Source organism: Rana temporaria, chromosome 6, assembly GCF_905171775.1.
Source record: "Rana temporaria chromosome 6, aRanTem1.1, whole genome shotgun sequence".
Classification (NCBI taxonomy): domain Eukaryota; kingdom Metazoa; phylum Chordata; class Amphibia; order Anura; family Ranidae; genus Rana; species Rana temporaria.
In genome coordinates, this window is record NC_053494.1 from 182907652 (window position 1) to 182926269 (window position 18618).

Below are 18618 nucleotides of genomic sequence, written 5' to 3' on the forward strand. Positions count from 1 at the left end.
TATTCACAAAGCACTTGCATCCTAAGTTACGGCGGTGTAGCGTAAATGTGCCGGCCTAAGCGCGCCTAATTCAAATTGTGAAGAGGTGGGCGTGTTTTATGGAAATGAATCGTGAGCCGCCGTGATTGACGTTTTTTGGACATATCCCAGTGCGCATGCTCCAAATTACGCCGCAAAGGGTATTCGACGTTAACGTAAATTACGCCCAGCCCCATTCACGGACGACTTACACAAACGACATAAAAAATGTTAAATTTGATGCGGGTCCGACGTCCATACTTAACATTGGCTGCGCCATCTTTTTGGTGGAATATCTTTAGGCCTGAAAACGGCTTACGTAAACGGCGTATCTTTACTGCGACGGCCGGGCGTACGTTCGTGAATAGGCGTATCTCTCTGATTTACATATTTTAGGCATAAATCAGCGTACACGTCCCTAGCTGCCAGTGTAAATATGCAGTTAAGATACGACGGCGTAGGAGACTTACGCCGGTCGTATCTTAGCAACATTTAAGCGTATCTCAGTTTGAGCATACGCTTAATGTGACGACGGTGCGGATTCGGAGTTACGACGGCGTATCTACTGATACGCCCGTCGTAAGTTTCCTGAATCTGGCTAATAGTTATTATTATTATTTTTTTATATTTACCAGTTAAAGTGAGCATTTTATGTTTATTCCTAAACATAATATATGAACAAATTATATACATACAGTATATGTAGCTGGTTGCTAGGCTACAGCATTATGAAGAAGGAGCCATTGGGCTCAATTCACGAAATCTTATCTACTGCTTTAAAGCGTAACTCCACCCAAAAGGGAAAGCTCTACTTGTTTGCTTCCTCCCCCCCTCTGCTGCCACATTTGCCACCATTCAGGGTACATGTATTTTTTTGACAGGTACTCGTCCACACTTTTGGGAGACCTCACCGTGGCAAGGTCTCACATTACAGGGGGCTGGGCATACGTTGCATCTTTGGTTACTAGGAGGGTGGCACTCGGAGAGCATTTTTTCAGAGAGTGCACGGGATGATTGGCAGCAGCTCTGGCCAACCCCGAAGCCTCTCATCACACCGCCTATGGGAGAAGAGCCGACATGCACAGAGGGGGCGGGGCAGACAGGAGACTGCTCCACGCGTACCAGACAGAATTAATTAGTGGAGTCTAGTACCGGAACGTGTTCCAGTACTAGGCTCCGCTCTGGTACCCAACTCGGATTCCGGGGACAGCGGGAGGTATGCGCTCTTGTCAGTTGCCAGCGGAGAGAGCAAGTGGGATGGGGAACCGCAGCACCCGCTACATGCGCTCTGCCTCTGGACACAGACAAGGAGGAGGGAGGGGAGCACTTTGGGGCTTTGCGCCCCCACCTCTGCGGTGACTGGGTGTGAAGCACCCCGCGCACCCTGCCTAGGATCGGCCCTGTGATTGAGCATAAGACCAATTAGTAGTGCGTGCCACCAAGGTTTCCCAGGACCCTCTCAGTCCTCTGTTTGACCTCACTGTTGATCTTAACCACAATTATTCACAATTATTCATCTGTGTTGAGTCAGGCCTTGTACACACGACCGAGTTTCTCGGCAAAAAGGAAACCGGTCGTGTGTACATTTTGACGAGAAAACTGTCGAGGAACTCGACCAGCCAAAAAGAGAGCAAGTTCTCTATTTCCTCGACGGGAATGGAGAAAATTGGCTTGTCGAGTTCCTCGACAGCCTAAGGCTGCATTCACACCTAGGCGTAGGCGATTTGCGGCGTTTTTTACCGCGATTTTGCGTGACATTGCGCGGCATTTTTCCCCGCGGTTTTGTACAGGTCATTGGCATCAATGTAAAACGCCCAAGCCGCCCGATTCGCGCGTCAAAAAAGGGTCCGGGACTTGTTTGAAATTCAGGCGTTCGGCGTTCTTTCGGCGTTCTGCGTTTTGCGTTGGAGATGTGGACCATCTCCATAGAGAATAATGTTATTTTTCCCCTCTAGCGTCTTTGAGCGTCGCGCTTCAGGCGACAAAACGCTCAGGTGTGAATGCAGCCTAACAAGGAACTCGACGAGCAAAACTATGTGTTTCGCCCGTCGAGTTCCTCGGTCGTGTGTACGAGGCCTGACAGTGTGACTGGCTTTGGTGTTGAGCTCATGGGCATGCGCTTTTAGTTTGACAACGTTGTCATTTTTTCATTGTCTACTGTGTGCAATTACCTATTGATTATGCCTTTCTTGATAAACTATTTTTCTACCACATTTACTATTTAATAAGGATTAATTCAGGTTTAACCGCTGCTAGTTCCCTCTCCCCTTTTTGCTGGAGACAAGGACAACTTTAGGGTTCTCCCCCCTCTCCTCCGTTTTCTGTAGGTTACAGGCACACTCTTTAAATTTGGTAATAAAATTAAACAGAACTTTTCTTTATATTCACAGCAAGACTTCCGGGCGAAATGGAAAGAGCTACAGATCCTCCTAAGAAAAGAGCATCAACTGCTTTATGGTAATCAAATCAGTTATTAATTAGTCCCCTGCTTGTGATTTTTATGTCTGACGATAATAATGTTAATTTTCTAGAAGTAGATATTCAGCTAAACCCTTTTCCTATATGGGATATCGCAGGAAACTGTTAAAACCCCTGTCATTTATTTTGTGGAACATGTCCTTTTACTTCCTGTCTTGTGGACCCAACATTAAAATGGTATTAAACTCAAATATAAAATTGTATACAGTATATTGAAGTTTACTAATCCTTAGATGTTCAGTAATACTTTGGATCGTGAGTAACATGGTTTACGAGCGTTTTGCAATATGAGCTACCGTATTTATCGGCGTATAACACGCACAGGCGTATAACACGCACCCTAACTTTAAAGCGGATGTGCCATGGGAACAAAATATTAAAAGTCAGCAGCTACAAATACTGCAGCTGCTGACTTAATAATAGGACACTTACCTGTCCTGGAGTCCAGCGCCGATCGCAGCAGAGCACGAGCGATCGCTCGTCACTCTGCTGCCCCCCCGCCATCCACGCTGAGGGAACCAGGAAGTGAAGCGCTGCGGCTTCACTGCCCGGTTCCCTACGGCGCATGCGCGAGTCGCGCTGCCCCCGCCGATTGGCTCACACGCTGTGTGCTGGGAGCCGAGTGTTCCCAGCACACAACGGGCGACAGACGGGATGTGACGGAATGCCCGTCTTTCGCCCGTATCGTGTGGCCGGAAGTGGGTGCAAATACCTGTCTTTAGACAGGTGTCTGCACCCCCCTCCCCCCTGAAAGGTGTCAAAAGTGACACCGGAGGGGGGGAGGGTTCCGATCAGCGGGACTCCACTTTAGGGTGGAGGACCGCTTTAAGAGGGAAGTTTCAGGAAAAAAACTTTCCACAGCCCCCTGCGTATAACACGCAGGCACAGTGTATCCTCTATTTTCAGGGTAAAAAAGTGAGTGTTATACGCCAATGAATACAGTGGGCCAGATTCAAATAGCCCAGCGTAAATTTGTGCGGGCGTAGCGTATCTCCGATACGCTACGCCGCCGTAACTTAGTGAGGCAGGTTCTGTATTCAGAAAGAACCTGCACCCTAAGTTAAGGCGGCGTAGCGTATGTGGCCCGGCGTAAGCCCGCGGAATTTAAAATATCCATGTAGTTGGCGTGTTGTATGGTAATGAAGGCTGACCCCACGTATTTGACGTTTTTGACTAACGGCGCATGCGCCGTCCGTGAACATAACCAAGTGCGCATGCTCCAAATTAACCCGTAAAAAGCCAATGCTTTAGACGTGAATGTAATTACACAAGGCCCTATTCGCGAACGACTTACGCAAACAACGTAATCGACGGAAAATTTGACGCTGGCCCGACGTCCATACTTAACATAGGATACGCCTCATATAGCAGGGGTAACTTTAAGCCGGAAAAAGCCTAACATAAACGAAGTAAAAAAATGCGCCGGGCGGACGTACGTTTCTGAATCGACGTATCTACCTAATTTGCATATTCCTTGCGTAAATAGACGGAAGCGCCACCTAGCGGCCAGCTTAAATATGCAACTAAGATACGACGGCGTAAGAGACTTACGCCAGTCAGGTCTTAGCGAAATTCCGGCGTATCTTGTTTTCTGAATACAGAAAAAAGATACGCCGGAGCATCCTAGAAGTTACGCGGCGTAATAGATACGCCAGCGTAACTTCTTTCTGAATCTGGTCCAGTATTTTTATTTATTTTTTGAGACAAGCAGGATTCAAGCCTCTGGGGTATGCCATGTGGCCAGAGGTGCAGGGGCGTCGGAGACTGCTCGAAAACCCTCAGAGGCACATGGAGACACTCGGTTCCTGAGTGTCTCCGAGCGTCTTTGAGTGGTCTCCGAGTGTCATCGAGTGTTTCCGAGTACCTCCGGTGCCCCTGCCCCTCTGGCCACATGCAGTACTGCATACAACAGCAGTGGCACTGGTACGCATTATCTGAGTTCTCATTGATTCCTATAGGGAAACGCACTTTGATATACAAGTGCTATGGATTACAAGCATTCTTCTGGAATGAATTTTGCTTGTAATCCAAGGTACTACTGTAGTGGCTTCATGGGATCTACTAGCTCATTATGAATTACTGTATTTATCGCGGTATAACGTGCTCCCGCGTATACCGCGCACCCCTAAAGTTGCCCCCGAAATTCCTGTAAAAAAAAGTTATATGATTTTATTACTTACAGTTTTGGTGTCTTCCCAGCGTCCATCGTCCGGTCCGGCGTCCGTCTCCGGCCTCGATGGTGTCCTCCCGGCTTCTCCAGCTCGCGCCTCAAGTCGAGTCCCCGCTTCCCGCGCTCAGTTCAAACGCCTCCGCCGACATATACCGAGTGCAGTACACTCAGGTACATTCGGCAAGGCTCGGCGTCGCTCGCGCTCACACTCTGTGACGTTTATGCGTGAGCACGAGCGAAGCCGAGACTAGCCGAATGTACCCGAGTGTACTGCACTCGGTATATGTCGGAGCAGGATTTCAAACTGAGCGCGGGAAGCGGCTATCGGCGTATATCGCGCACCCACGATTTTCCCCTTATTTTAAGGGGAAAATAGTGCGCGATATACGCCGATAAATACGGTACTTACCTGAGAACGAAGCCCCCGCAGCGGTCCTGGGACACGTCCTCCGTCACCGCCACGATACCCGGAGTGACTTCCGAGTATCGCTGCTCCGGCGCTGTGACTGGCCGGAGCAGCGATGACGTCACTCCCGCGCATGCGCGTGGGAGCCGCTCAGTGCACCTGCGCGCCATTGTCTACGCCGCATGCGCCATAGACATTGGCGCTGTCTTTCTTGGAAATATCTCCTTAACCGTGTAGGAGATATTTCTTGGACCTACAGGTAAGCTTTAATCTAGGCTTTCCAGTGGGTCAAAGTGGTCTGTAAGGGTTTACAACCACTTTAAATAGCAGCACTGTCCGCCTGGGGAGAAGGTAGTGTTAAATGTGCTAGCAGATTTAAATAGACTTGACTCACAAATGAATGTTGAACTCCAGGTAACATTTTATAATCAGTTACAGCAACAGTTTTGTTCCTTTTGGGATAAAGGTTTTACATAAATAAAAGCCGATCATTTTAAGCAGCCCTGTCAGCATTAAATGGTTTGTCTCAACCCTCTAACTGACACTTTCGATCTGTCAAGGACGTTGAAAAATTACAGACTTACTAGCTGAGTTACCTGGTGAAAATAAAAGGAAAAAAGCCTAAAGCCTGGCACATACTACTATTTTTGTTTTCAGCTCTGGTCGGAGCCACTGTACTAACAATCCAACATTAGTACAGTGATCTCCCCTGCTGAGCTGTTGTGTTCTGACAAGGGGACGGCCCCCCATGCCAGAATACTCCGGTTAGTGCTTTCAGCCATTGGCTGGGAGTGCTGAGCGCCGCGGGAGCCTGTTGAATGCTGGTTTTTCAGCATGCCCGTCTGACAGAAGCCGGACAAATGGGCCATCTTCTGCCAAAATGACCGGCTTTTGTTGGACAGGGTGCTATACACACGGGTCAAATGTCGGCTGAGTTTTTATTGAAGGGGCCGATGTCACCTGGCATTCAACCCGTGTGTCCATGACTTAAAGCGGAGGTCCACACAAAAATGGAATCTCCGCTTTTTGGAACCCTCCCCCCTCCGGTGTCACATTTGGCACCCTTCGGGGTGGGTGCAGATACCTGTATAATATAGGTATTTGCAACCACTTCCGGGGCATAGACCCCCGCAGAATCTGAGGGGGTCTACGTCAACCATCCCCCCCCCCCCGCTGTTTTCTGGGAAACACACAGGTCCCAGAAGAGAGCGGAGACCAGTGAGGACGCGCAGCGCAATGGTTTGTCTCAACAATTTAACAGTCACTTTTGTTGGACAGCTCGGTCTGTTAAAGAAAGGTTAAAAATAACAGACTTACTGGCCAGATCATCAGGTGAAAATAAACCTAAAAAGAAATCGAATGCAGCCACCATATCGAAGAATTGCTATTATGCAATATTTTTCATTTTTGATTTTGAGTTTAATAGTGAGCTCTGTAAAGGCAGAGGACAGACCACATGTAACACATAAGGGAACTGGAGACATGAGATACAATTATTGTATAATTAAATAAATAATAAAATGATGAAGGCCAGGGGGCGGTTCTGGGGGGTCTGGAAACAGGGACTGGTCTTTAAACACATGGAACAGCAAGCAGGTAAAGTGTGAAAGTACTATTAAAAGTTACCAACCAGCAGGGCCAGTGCTACCACTAGGCAAACTAGGCAGAGCCTAGGGCGTAACCACAGCATGTCCTAACAAGACAGAGGCGTGTAGAGAAACCCATCCCCTGCAGCTGCTGAATGCCTGCAGGAGGGAGAGGAGAAGCCGGCTGCAGGAGGGAAATGGAGGGGATTTATATGTCACTCCTCCTATCTAGGTCCTCTTTCCTCTCACAGCCTCGCTGTCCGTTGTACTGGCCCCATTTGATCTCTCATGGCTCCGCTGTTTCCTCTCTTCCGGCCTGCTGTTTCGGCCTCGCAGTCCACTCTCCCAGGAAGGCTTTGATCGCTCCCGACTCTGCTGTTTCCTCCCCCCCTGCCCCTCTTTGATATCTCCCGGCTCCCCTGTTTCCTCTCTCCTGGCTCCCCTGTTTCCTCTCTCCCGGCTTTGCTCTCCCGTCCCCACTTTGATATCTCCCGGCCCCGCTGTTTCCTCTGTTCCGGCCTTGCTGTCCACTCTCCTGACCACACTTTGATCTCTCCCATCTCTGCTGTTTCTTCTCCCTCAGCCCTGCTTTGATCTCTCCCCCAGCCCTGCTTTGATCTCTCCCCCAGCCCTGCTTTGATCTCTCCCCCAGCCCTGCTTTGATCTCTCCCCCAGCCCTGCTTTGATCTCTCCCCCGGGCCCTGCTTTTATCTTTCCCGACTCCACAGTTTCTGCTCCCCTGGCCCTGTATTGATCTCTCCCAGCCCCGTTATTTCCTCTGTCCCGCCCCGCTATTTCCTCTCTCCCAGCCCCGCTATTTCCTCTCTCCCGCCCAGCTATTTTCTCTCCCCCTGCCCCACTTTTGACTCTCCCGCCCCGCTATTTCCTCTCTCCCAGCCTCGCTATTTCCTCTCTCCCGCCCCGCTATTTCCTCTCTCCCAGCCTCGCTATTTCCTCTCTCCCGCCCCGCTATTTCCTCTCTCCCGCCCCGCTATTTCCTCTCTCCCGCCCTGCTATTTCCTCTCTCCCGCCCCGCTATTTCCTCTCTCCCGCCCTGCTATTTCCTCTCTCCCGCCCCGCTATTTCCTCTCTCCCGCCCCGCTATTTCCTCTCTCCCGCCCGCTATTTCCTCTCTCCCGCCCTGCTATTTCCTCTCTCCCGCCCCGCTATTTCCTCTCTCCCGCCCTGCTATTTCCTCTCTCCCGCCCCGCTATTTCCTCTCTCCCACCCTGCTATTTCCTCTCTCCCTCCCCCCCGCTATTTCCTCTCTCCCGCCCCGCTATTTCCTCTCTCCCAGCCTCGCTATTTCCTCTCTCCCGCCCCGCTATTTCCTCTCTCCCACCCCGCTATTTCCTCTCTCCCGCCCGGCTATTTCCTCTCCCCCGGCCCCACTTTTGACTCTCCCGACTCCGCTGTTTCTACTCTCCCAGCTCTGCTGTTTCCTCTCTCCCGACCCTGCTGTGCTCTCTTCTGATAAAAATGGGTTGCTCAGTTTAATATGCCCGGGCCTGTTTTTTGTCCCAGTCCAGGCTGGCTTCCCACTGCCGCCAGTGTTCCCCACACATTGCGCATACTGCTGCAGGTTTGGATGATGTTTGCTGGAGAAATTTTTCAGTTTCATGTTTCGTTTTTTTTAATAACATTTTCTACTGTTTTTTTTATTTAATTTTTTTATTTGTTTGTGTGGGGGGGGGGGGGGATTTGTGCAAGTAGCTGGGCTTGTCTAGAGCACCAGCCCTGCTGTCCAGTACAAATTCAATAACAACTCAAAATGTGTACTTACTGAGAATACACTACCATTTCCCTTTTACAAATAATAAAAAAAAAAAATCCCAATAAAAGGAATTACATGAACTGGAAAGAACAACGGAACATTTTACAACTCAAACAGCAAGCCTAGTTAACTCAATAACAACTTGTAACAGTAAGCCGCAATTCTATCATTAAAACTATTATGAGACATTTGCTTGATAAATCACTACAGATGTAGGAAAAGGAAACATTTACTTAGCCTCATGCACACAGGGTGTTTTTGCAGCCGCTTCTAGTGTTTTTTTCCCCTGCCTCTAAACTCCCCTCCATGTTAGCCTATGTGTCTATGCATACATAGGCTTTTAGCAGCTTTTAGTGTCAGAGGCTTTTAGGGACAGGAAAAACCCCACTACCAGTGTGTCCAGGAGCAGCAGAGCTTGGGCAAAAAAAAAACAATTGACGCTGCTAACCCCGCATTACCACCAGGTGCGTTTAGCACTTGAGCCTTATTTAATTTCAAAGGCCAGATAAAATGATTAATCTGACCAATGAAATTATATAACGCCTAAGCTCTTGACGTCTTTAAATGCGCCTAAACGCTTGTAAAAGCTTTATAGACTTTTACTGTCAGGCTTTTTTTTCTGCCAAAACGCTACTGCCAGGAAGAAAGGCTTCTAGGAGAGTTTGCAAATCGTCCCGTGTGCATGAGGCCTTACTATAAGAATTAGTGAGTATACCAAGTGGGCCAAGCTGACTCAAACAAATTATTTCCTTTACTAACAGATGTGGCCATTGTCTGCACTGTATAAGCTTTATGTACCATTAACCAGGGCTGATCCTAGTCAGGTGCGTGGGGTGCAGTGCACCCAGGCACCACAAATGTGGGGGCACTGAAGCACCAGAGTGCTCCCCTCCCTCCTCCTCATCCGTGCCGTCGCCATTGTGTTTCCTGCCAAGCTCGTCCCCCCTCCCTCCCCCTGTCTGAGGAGGAGAGCGAAGCAGAGGCTGTCTCTGTGTGGAGAGAGACCAGCCGAGCAGTGACGTCGCTGGGGGGCAGTCTGTGCCTAAAGTGTGTTCTCTTGGTCTATGTTAGGGGAGCATCTCTGTGTTTAAGTCGTTGCCATAGAAACATGTGTAAAGGGGAGGAGTTAGTAAGATAACCACGCCCATGTGGGAGCGCCAGAAATATTGCTGCACCCAGACGTATGTGACCCTAGGATCGGCCCTGCCATTAACTACATACAGAATGCGTTGCTGTGATCCGGCAGGGGTATGGGGACTTCCTGTCTGATGCCAGGACAAAATTAAATTGGGCTGCGCACTGCTCAGCCCTTCACAGGAAGCTTTGTATTTTGTCAATAAATACAAGACTTCCTCTGAGGTAGAGATTCGGATATCATCTGCCTGTCTTTCCAGATAAGCCAATGAAAGGAAGACTTGAATTCACTGATAAAAATACAAGGCTTTCTGTGAATAGCAGAGCAGCTCTTAGCCCAACTTGATTTTGTTTCAGGAACAGGACACAATGTCCCTGTATCGGTGCCAAAACAGAGTGTACCTCATGCTACACAGGGTTTTTACAGCGCTCCCAGCGGTCACATCTATTAGTAAAGGAAAAGGTTCTTTGGACCAGCATGGCCCAATTGAACTATTTAAAGTAAACCTAGGGTTTGGCCTTAAAGCTCCACTCATGGTCACACATAATGCAGTACACCTATAGGGTAAGGCAGCAATGTAATACACCAGCTGGCCACAAGGTGTCCTCTATAGTTTGTTAGCAGGGTTGAAATCTGAGAGCTGCCAGGTTTGGGGTACATCTTGGGGTACAGCACGATAGGAATATAAATAGAGATGGAGGATTCACCAACCATCATTTATTTTGGATGGAACTACTCAAATGGAACCATGTAGTGGGCAAAATTTCTAACCATCAGGCTTCTCCTTTAGAGGGGGAGCATTAGGACTGTCTCTCATGCTATTAGGAGGAAGGATAAGCCACATTCCTCTTTTTGAGGAATAGATGGACTTTGATCCCTTGGCATTGGGCTCATGTCTTAGCATTTGCTCTCTCAGACTTGTTGCATTCCGTTAATTGTTCCATTAATTGCCTCTGTTTATTGAGAAATGTGACGACATTGTGGGAGTGTGGCTGATTCGATGAAATTCTGTTATGCCTTGATTATAGGTAAATGTGTTTGAAAAAGTATCAAGCGGAAAAGCAGTCTGGACATTTCCTTCTGACCATAGGGCACATCCCCTGGATAGTGGGCATGTGTGCTATGGCTGTGGGGTCTCTAGCTGGTGGTGCAGAGGGTTGGATATGCCACAGAGTTCTGGTTGGGCCACTCTTGGTTGCTTTTTGGGGTGTTTAAGGGTGGGAGTCAACAGTGTGCTCCTACACACTGCCAAGTACACACTATGGGCCAGATTCACATAGAATCTGCGGCGGTGTAGCGTAAGCCATTTACACTACGCCGCCGCAACTTACTGGAGCAAGTGCCGTATTCTCAAAGCACTTGCTCTGTAATTTGCGGCGGCGTAGTGTAAATGGCCCGGCGTAATTCAAAGGGGGCGGCTTGTATTTAAATTAAGCGCGCCCCCGCGCCGATCGAACTGCGCATGCGCCGGCCCGTAAAAATAGCCCAGTGCGCATGCTCCAACTCACGTCGGAAAACGTCAATGAAGCCGACGTGAGCGTCATTTCCGCAAATCCCTATTCGCGAACGACTTAGGAAAACAACGTAAAAAATTCAAATTTCGTCGCTGGAACGACGGCCATACTTAACATTGGCTGCGCCTCATAGAAGCAGGGGTAACTATACGCCGGGAAAACCCTTGCGTAAACGTAAAGTGACTGCGTCGGGCCCGCGTACGTTCGTGAATTGGCGTATCTCGCTGATTTACATATTCTCGCCGTAAATCAGCGAGAACGCCCCCCGCGGCCATTTTAAAAATGCAGTTAAGATCCGACGGTGTAACACAGTTACACCTGTCGGATCATAGGCATATCTATGCGTAACTGATTCTATGAATCAGTCGCATAGATAAGACCGACGCAACTCTGAGATACGACGGTGTATCAGGAGATACACCGTCGTATCTCGATGTGAATCTGGCCCTATATGAGGATATATTATGTTCATTTTTAATTTCAGTGGTTTACATACACTGTAAAGGAAAAGTAAGGAAATAATTAGAGAAAGTATCTGTCTAGCACTTCATGACTGTAATGTCTTTAATCCTTTATTTTCAGGGTCTGTGAATGAGCGCAAAATACGGGAAGAGATGAACTGCCTTCATTCCAAAATGTCTGAGAACCCCACACCAGGTTCCTTCTTGAACAAACATCGGATGTCCAGTTCAAGCAGCACCAAGAGCCACGCTGGTTCCATAACGCTTAGCGAGGACGGTTTGTGGTCCATGTCTGAATGCGAGGAGGATTCAGGAACTGAAGCCTTCAGTCGGCAGTCTAGTATTGAAGAAGACTGTTTCATCCTAAAGTTCAATGGCCTCTCATTAAGGAAGTCTTCACTAGCACGCCATAGAAGCATTAGCATAACTAGCAGTGAAAGTGAACCAATGTCACCAAACTGGGACTCTTTAAGCCTCTCCAATTTTTTTGGGACATTACCTCGGAAAGCCAGGCGAGGGAGTATCAGAAAACATTTCCTGAAGTTCATCCCGGGTCTCCAGAGATCGGTGGAAGAGGAAGAATCTCAATTGTGACTCTTGTACAATAGACAGAAAACCAGCATTAATAAATTAAAGCAAGTGATTACATGTACTTATCTGAAGACTGTACTCTGGAAGTTTCTTGATTTTAAGGAAGGACAACTGTAAGGGTGGATATACAAAAGGGATACACAGTACATCATTTCTAATTACAAACAGGGTCAGACATAACTTCTAATCACACACTAGAGGAAGGAGGGGTGTCACATACCTGTATGAGGAGCCCAAGATGATGAGGGTGGCCTCTTGCACAATTCCCATCCAAGCCCCCCTGGAGTTGGAGACAGGGACTTCTAGGGCAAAGGAAGGACGGAGGTGCAAGAAACTGGAACAGCGGACTTAAACTTGGAAGTGTTAGTGTCGGGCAAGCAAAAGCACAGTGCTGAGGGCACCCCAAATTCACCCAGTTTAGTAGAGAGCAAAGCTGGGTCAGAAGCTGAGTTCGGTAACAACTGCACAAAAAGGCACTAAATTCATGAGCAGGATCAAGGCTAATAACAAGCAAAAGTTGGCAATCTGCAGGCAATGAGGTACAAAATTGATAGTCAAAGTCTAGGTCAAGAGTCCAGGTTGAGGTCAGTAACACAGGTAGGTAGCAAACATTAACAGGCAGGGATAGTCCAAAGGCAGGTCAATAATTGAGTCAAACAGGTTTCAGGATCAAGAATAACAGGGATACAAGCATTTTTTTAGCAATGATCCCATGCAGGCCTCATGCCGCGTACACACGATCGTTTTTCGCCATTAAAAAAAAAACAGATTTACTTTAATGGTGCACTTGGGCACCAAGACATATACAAATCTTTCCGTCACTGCCATACCACTTTATTTGGTCACTGGGATCTAATAATTAGCTTCTGGATATGGAAAGCTTGTGACTCTCCCCTCTTCCTCTCTTGCAATTGTGCTGGTGCTTACTGCCACCAGCACATAGGATGAAAAGAGAGGCTTTTTATTTATTTTTATTTTAACCCGTAAGTCACATAATTGGTGTCATTGGGAGGAATTGTGCACCACCATTTGTGTTATTGGGCGGAATAGTGCTCCATCATTGGTATCATTGAGTCCCATTACTGGTGTCATAGGGTGGAATTGGGCCCCATCGTTGGTGTCATTGGTCCCCATTTTTGGTGCCAATGGGAGGAATTGGGCCCCATCGTTGGCATCATTGGGAGACATTGCACCCCATTCATTGTGTCATTGGGAGGAATGATGCCCCACTGTTAGTATCATTGGATTAAATGGTGTTCCAAGGGCTGGATAAAAGCTTGCTAAGGCCAGCAGTTTTGAGACCATTGCTCTCTAGAGTGATGATGCACACTCATTACACTGTATGTATAGAGGAGGAGCATTTTCACTTTGAGACTGAAAGTGTGTTGTGACTACATACGTGTTTCCCCGAAAGTAAGTCCTACCCCCGAAAATAAGACCTAACTGGATTATCACGACGGGCTGCAATATAAGCCCTACTCCGAAAATAAGCTCTAGTAAATCTCATTAAAAACCCTTTGTAAATATTGTCCAGTGTCTCAGTTTGCTGCTGTATTTAAAAGAAACATGTTTACACCCACCGCTGAGGTCCTCTTCTTTCCTCCTGGCTAATGTCTGCTGCCCCTTCCTCTTCTGCACACGGAGCGGGCTGACATCAGCCGAGATCTCGGCTATTCGCTTTTGTCCCCTCCTCCCACCAGATGTCGTCGGCCCCTCCGTCTTCAGTGCACTGATGTCAGCGGCGATCTCGTCTTATTTCTCCTCTCCTCCCGCTGATGTCTGCGCTCCCTTTTTAGTGCACATCACCACAATCTCGGCTATTCTCTTTCCCCATCTCCTCAGAGATCTCAGAGAAGAAGAGGGAACTTATAAAGGGTGTTAAACAGGTAAGTAATTTTATACCGTATAAAACTGCACTGAACTCCATACCAGTAAAACATTACAATGATTTCATAATGATGTAAAAAACGGACTCCTGACCTGACAATGGGGGAGGGGGGTGGGAGGGGGTAACTTGAGGGTAAGACAGAGGACACAGAATTTTTAGAATAAATAAGCCCTACCCTGAAAATAAGCCCTATTTTGTTTTTTGTGACCAAAATTAATATAAGACCCGGTCTTATTTTCAGGGAAATAAGGTAACACCTCCCTCTTCTTGTCCCAAAACAGTTCAGAGAAGCAACCTGTACAGAGCTTATGAGCCTGCTTAAGTTAACCCTGCAGCGTGCACATTTAAAGTATGTTAACCCTTACCTTGTAAAACAATGCAGTCAGTAATATAAATGAAAGGCAAAACAATTTATATGTATAAAAAAACATTGTAAATACATTTTTTTTTTTTTTAAGTGATCACATAATTTCTGTTCTCAGCTGCATAAGTGGCTTAGAGAGCTGGGGTTGGAGAAACAGCAGTACACTGTTTTTCCAAGATAAAATGTTTGTGCAGGGAGCATGTCAGCACAAGCCTGATCTTTGGCGGACAGGCAGGCTGTTATCCCAGCACAGTCTAAAAACTGACCACACTTGAATGGATGTGCTCTCAAGCCTAGCGTGGTCAATTTGAAATAGGAAAGCAGGGGGACTGGCAGGAACATCAGGTATTTCACACAAATGAAGCAATATAAAGAGAACAGGATCATTTTGTAACACAGTAGGCACATATCAAGAATATGAAATGTTGGGGGGTAACATATTCTTTAACATTTCTAACTGTTCCCTTCAAAGTAGAAAATCGTCACTTTTTGAGTTCAGGTCCATTTTAAGTATACATGATTAATAGGGTAATGTTGTTGGGTAAGGTGATGTGAAGACAGTGTTATTTTAATTTAAGCTTGTTTTAATGAGGAAAAGTCCTTTAAGCTCTCACATACTCAGTTATTATTTAATAAGACAGCGAAAAGAACAATAATAATGTGCAAAATACAAAGCACTCAATATTCTCCTTTTCAATCGTTTTTTTTTTTTTTTTAAGTAATACAATTGTAGATTGTAGGGTGTTTGTTGATTGGTTATTTCATTTTGCACATTTCTGTCTGAGTTATAAATTAATGAAAATAATACCTAAATCACAAAATGTCTGTCTTCATTGTGTACAGCTGACAGGTGTACTTTAAAAAAAATTATTTTTATGTGCGTTTTGTGTATATCTATTGTAAATATGGAGTGATTAATGTATAAAATATACTCATTCTATGAACTTTCCTTTTCATTCTCACCCATGGTCTTCTGTCTGTATACAATACAAGAGTATGTACTACCGGAGTGTATGTGTTACATGGTGGCGTGTGGTGTTAGTGGGTCACGGGCACCATAAAAATCACAGAGCGCCGCCATTACTAGTAAACAAATTAATAAAAATGCAATAAATCTATCCTCTATTTTGTAAATGCTATAACTTTTACGCAAATCCATCAATATACACTTATTGCGATTTTTATTTACCAAAAATATGTAGAATACGTATCGGCCTAAACTGAGGAAAAAAAATTTTTTTTTATAGATTTTTTGGGGGATATTTATTATAGCAAAATGTAAAAAATATTGCATTTTTTTCAAAATTGTCGCTCTATTATTGTTTATAGCGCAAAAAATAAAAACCGCAGAGGTGATCAAATACCACCAAAAGAAAGCTCTATTTGTGGGAGAAAAAGGACGTCAATTTTGTTTGGGAGCCACGTCCTACGACCGCGCAATTGTCAGTTAAAGCGACGCAGTGCCGAATCGCAAAAAGTGCTCTGGTAAGGAAGGGGGTAAATTCTTCCGGGGCTGAAGTGGTAAAAAAACATATCTATAAAAGAAATATGAAAAAATCGAATTTCTTCATAATTTTAGGCCAAAATGTGTTCGGCTACATGTCTTTGGTAAAAAAAAAAAAATCCCAATAAGTGTATATTGATTGGTTTTTGTGAATGTTATAGCTTCTACAAACTATGGTATATATACTTGATTTTTTTTTTATATACAGTTGCGCTCATAAGTTTACATACCCTGGCAGAATTTATGATTTTTTGGCCATATTTCAGAAAATACGAATGATAACACAAAAACTGTTCTTTCATTAATGGTTAGTGTTTGGCTGAAGCCATTTATTATCAATCAACTGTGTTTACTCTTTTTAAATCCTAAGGGAAACAGAAACTACCCAACGACCCTGATCAAAAGTTTACATACCCCAGTTCTTAATACCGTGTATTGCCCACTTTACCATCAACTTGGGACTTTGATTGATGGAACTAGGAAGTGGTAAAGAGGGTTGGGAAGAAAGAGTTAGGACAGCCAAACCATAAAATCTGGTATTGCTTCCAGGTTGATGTTAGGATCTTTCGTTTTTCAGAATAATAAAGGCGTAAAGTCGTAACACCACGGGGCCAGCAGGAGAGCACATAAGCCCACTCAGTGAGGTCTTCATCCACTATCCAGCAGTGTTTTTACCAATGAATTGGACACTTTCATTTGCCTTTTCAGTTTATGGTTGTGCCTATGTGTGACTTTTTATTGTGGCATTTAAGCCCATTGGACATACAAGTGTGTTTCCTTGGTTTCCATCTAGGGAGCACCATCTTTGGAGTTAATCCATTTTTGGGGCCTTATGAGGACTGCTTCTATCAATTAGGCCTCGTACACACGGCCGAGTTTCTCGGCAAAAACCAGCAAGAAGCTTGCTGTTTTTTTTTTTTTGCAGAGGAAACCGATCGTGTGTACACTTTTCAACGAGGAAACCGTCGAGGATCTCGTCGGGCCAAAAAGAAAGCATGTCTTCTTTTTCCTCGACGGCAATGGGAAAATTTGGCTCGCCGAGATCCTTGGCGGCTTCACAAGGAACTCGACGAGCAAAACGATGTGTTTCGCCCGTCGAGTTCCTCGGACGTGTGTACGAGGCTTCAGATTGGGTCCAATGGGCCTTGTATTTATGGTCAAGTGCCTGGACATTGCCTAGACTCTGTTTACCTAGGGACTTACATCTCTTTGTCCATTTATTAACTCCATTGAGTTATACAGCAGCAGGAGCATGGGCTATTTATTGTTGGCACTATATATTGACATTTATTGCATTTTCTTCTAAGCTCTATCTAGAGGGAGGTGGTTGGCGCCTGACTATATACAGTAGTGTGTTTTATTTGTTTTGTTCTTTCGTCTAACAATTGCACATCCACTTAAAGCTAAACTCTGACCTTACCTTGAGACTGGGTTCACACTTATGTGAATTGGATGTGGCTTTCCCCGCATCCAATTTGCATGACAGGAAAGTGTGACCGGCTCTCAATGGAGCTGATTCACACATCACCGGGGCAGCTGCAGAGCAGATTGCACAGGTGTCCGGTGCGTCTTTGGCTGCGTTTCAGCTCCAAATTCAGGCAAAAATTTGGGCCTGAAATGCAGAACAGGGACGCACCGGACCCCTGCTGTGAGCCGCATTTGAATTAAGTAGGAACCCAGCCTCAAGCCCTGTACACACGTGCCAGAATCTCGTCAGTAAAAAAAACCTTGTTTTTCCTGACAAGATTCTTGGCAAGAATCTCTTGCTGCCCAAGTGTACAGACACTCCTTTCAAAAGAAAGGCAAGAACGCGGTGACGTCATCACGTACGACGAGCATGTGCTCGTCACATTTTATGCGGTCGCCGCCATCTTGCTGCACCATACCCTTGCCTAGGAAGCTACCGCTCATGTGTCAAAGTCATTTGGAGCATGCGTAGGTTTCCACGTCAACAGGTAAGTATACAAAATCTCGGGTTTCTTGGCAGGAAAACACTGCCGAGAATCACGACGAGAAAATAGAGAGCAGGTTCTCTATTTTTCTCGTCGAGATTTAAGGCAGTTTTCTTGATGAGAAACCTGCAAGCCTCGTACACACGCTTGGTTTACTCGGCAGGAAAGCTCTGCCAGCAGTTTTCTTGCTGGTTCTTGCCGAGTAAACCGAGCGTGTGTACGAGGCTTTAGTCTTGCACAGTTGTAGAGGCGCCCCCAATGTACTGAAATTATTTACTCATAGCACATTGTGAGTGTCGCATTAGAAGTTGCAGCAATTCGGAGCCATCCATCATTTTGATATTTGTAAAGCTCCAGCCCACTGCTTGCATCAGAACTGAGAGCTCTGGAGAGGTGTACTGAGGCACCGCGCTGTGATGTTTTCTTGATGTTATGTACAGCACTCTGCCAACCCCCCCCCAGCCTTGATCTACCTGTATTGCTTAGAGATGCACATAGATGACATCACTGGGTATAAAATAAAATATGTAATGAGAACAATAAGGTTTTATTTAAAAATGTAATTAGTATGTCTATGATGAAGAAGTGAGGGAGGAACCAGGTACGGCAAGATATAAGCAGATTAAACTTCAGCTTTAAACTGTCAATTAGTGGTTAGTGAACATGTCTGCTTACAGGAGGCCCTGACTCAGAATATGACTCGGGTTTGTGGGTTTTAACTGAATCTCCAGACAAGCAGTGCAAGGGAAGGAGGGTGAGAGACGTAGTCATACTGTT

The 18618-nt window shown here is 46.1% G+C and overlaps 1 protein-coding gene across 1 annotated transcript in view; it reads left to right on the top strand.

Annotated features, from left to right (window-relative positions):
• LOC120944095 (cytohesin 1 interacting protein) overlaps window positions 1-12200 on the top strand; it is a 67837-nt gene extending 55637 nt beyond the window's left edge. The window contains exons 7-8 of the mRNA XM_040357930.1: window positions 2409-2475; window positions 11664-12200. Coding sequence (XP_040213864.1) covers window positions 2409-2475; window positions 11664-12136 — 540 coding nt within the window. The 3' untranslated portion in view covers window positions 12137-12200. The remainder of the gene's footprint in view (window positions 1-2408; window positions 2476-11663) is intronic.
• The last annotated feature ends 6418 nt before the right edge of the window (window positions 12201-18618 follow it).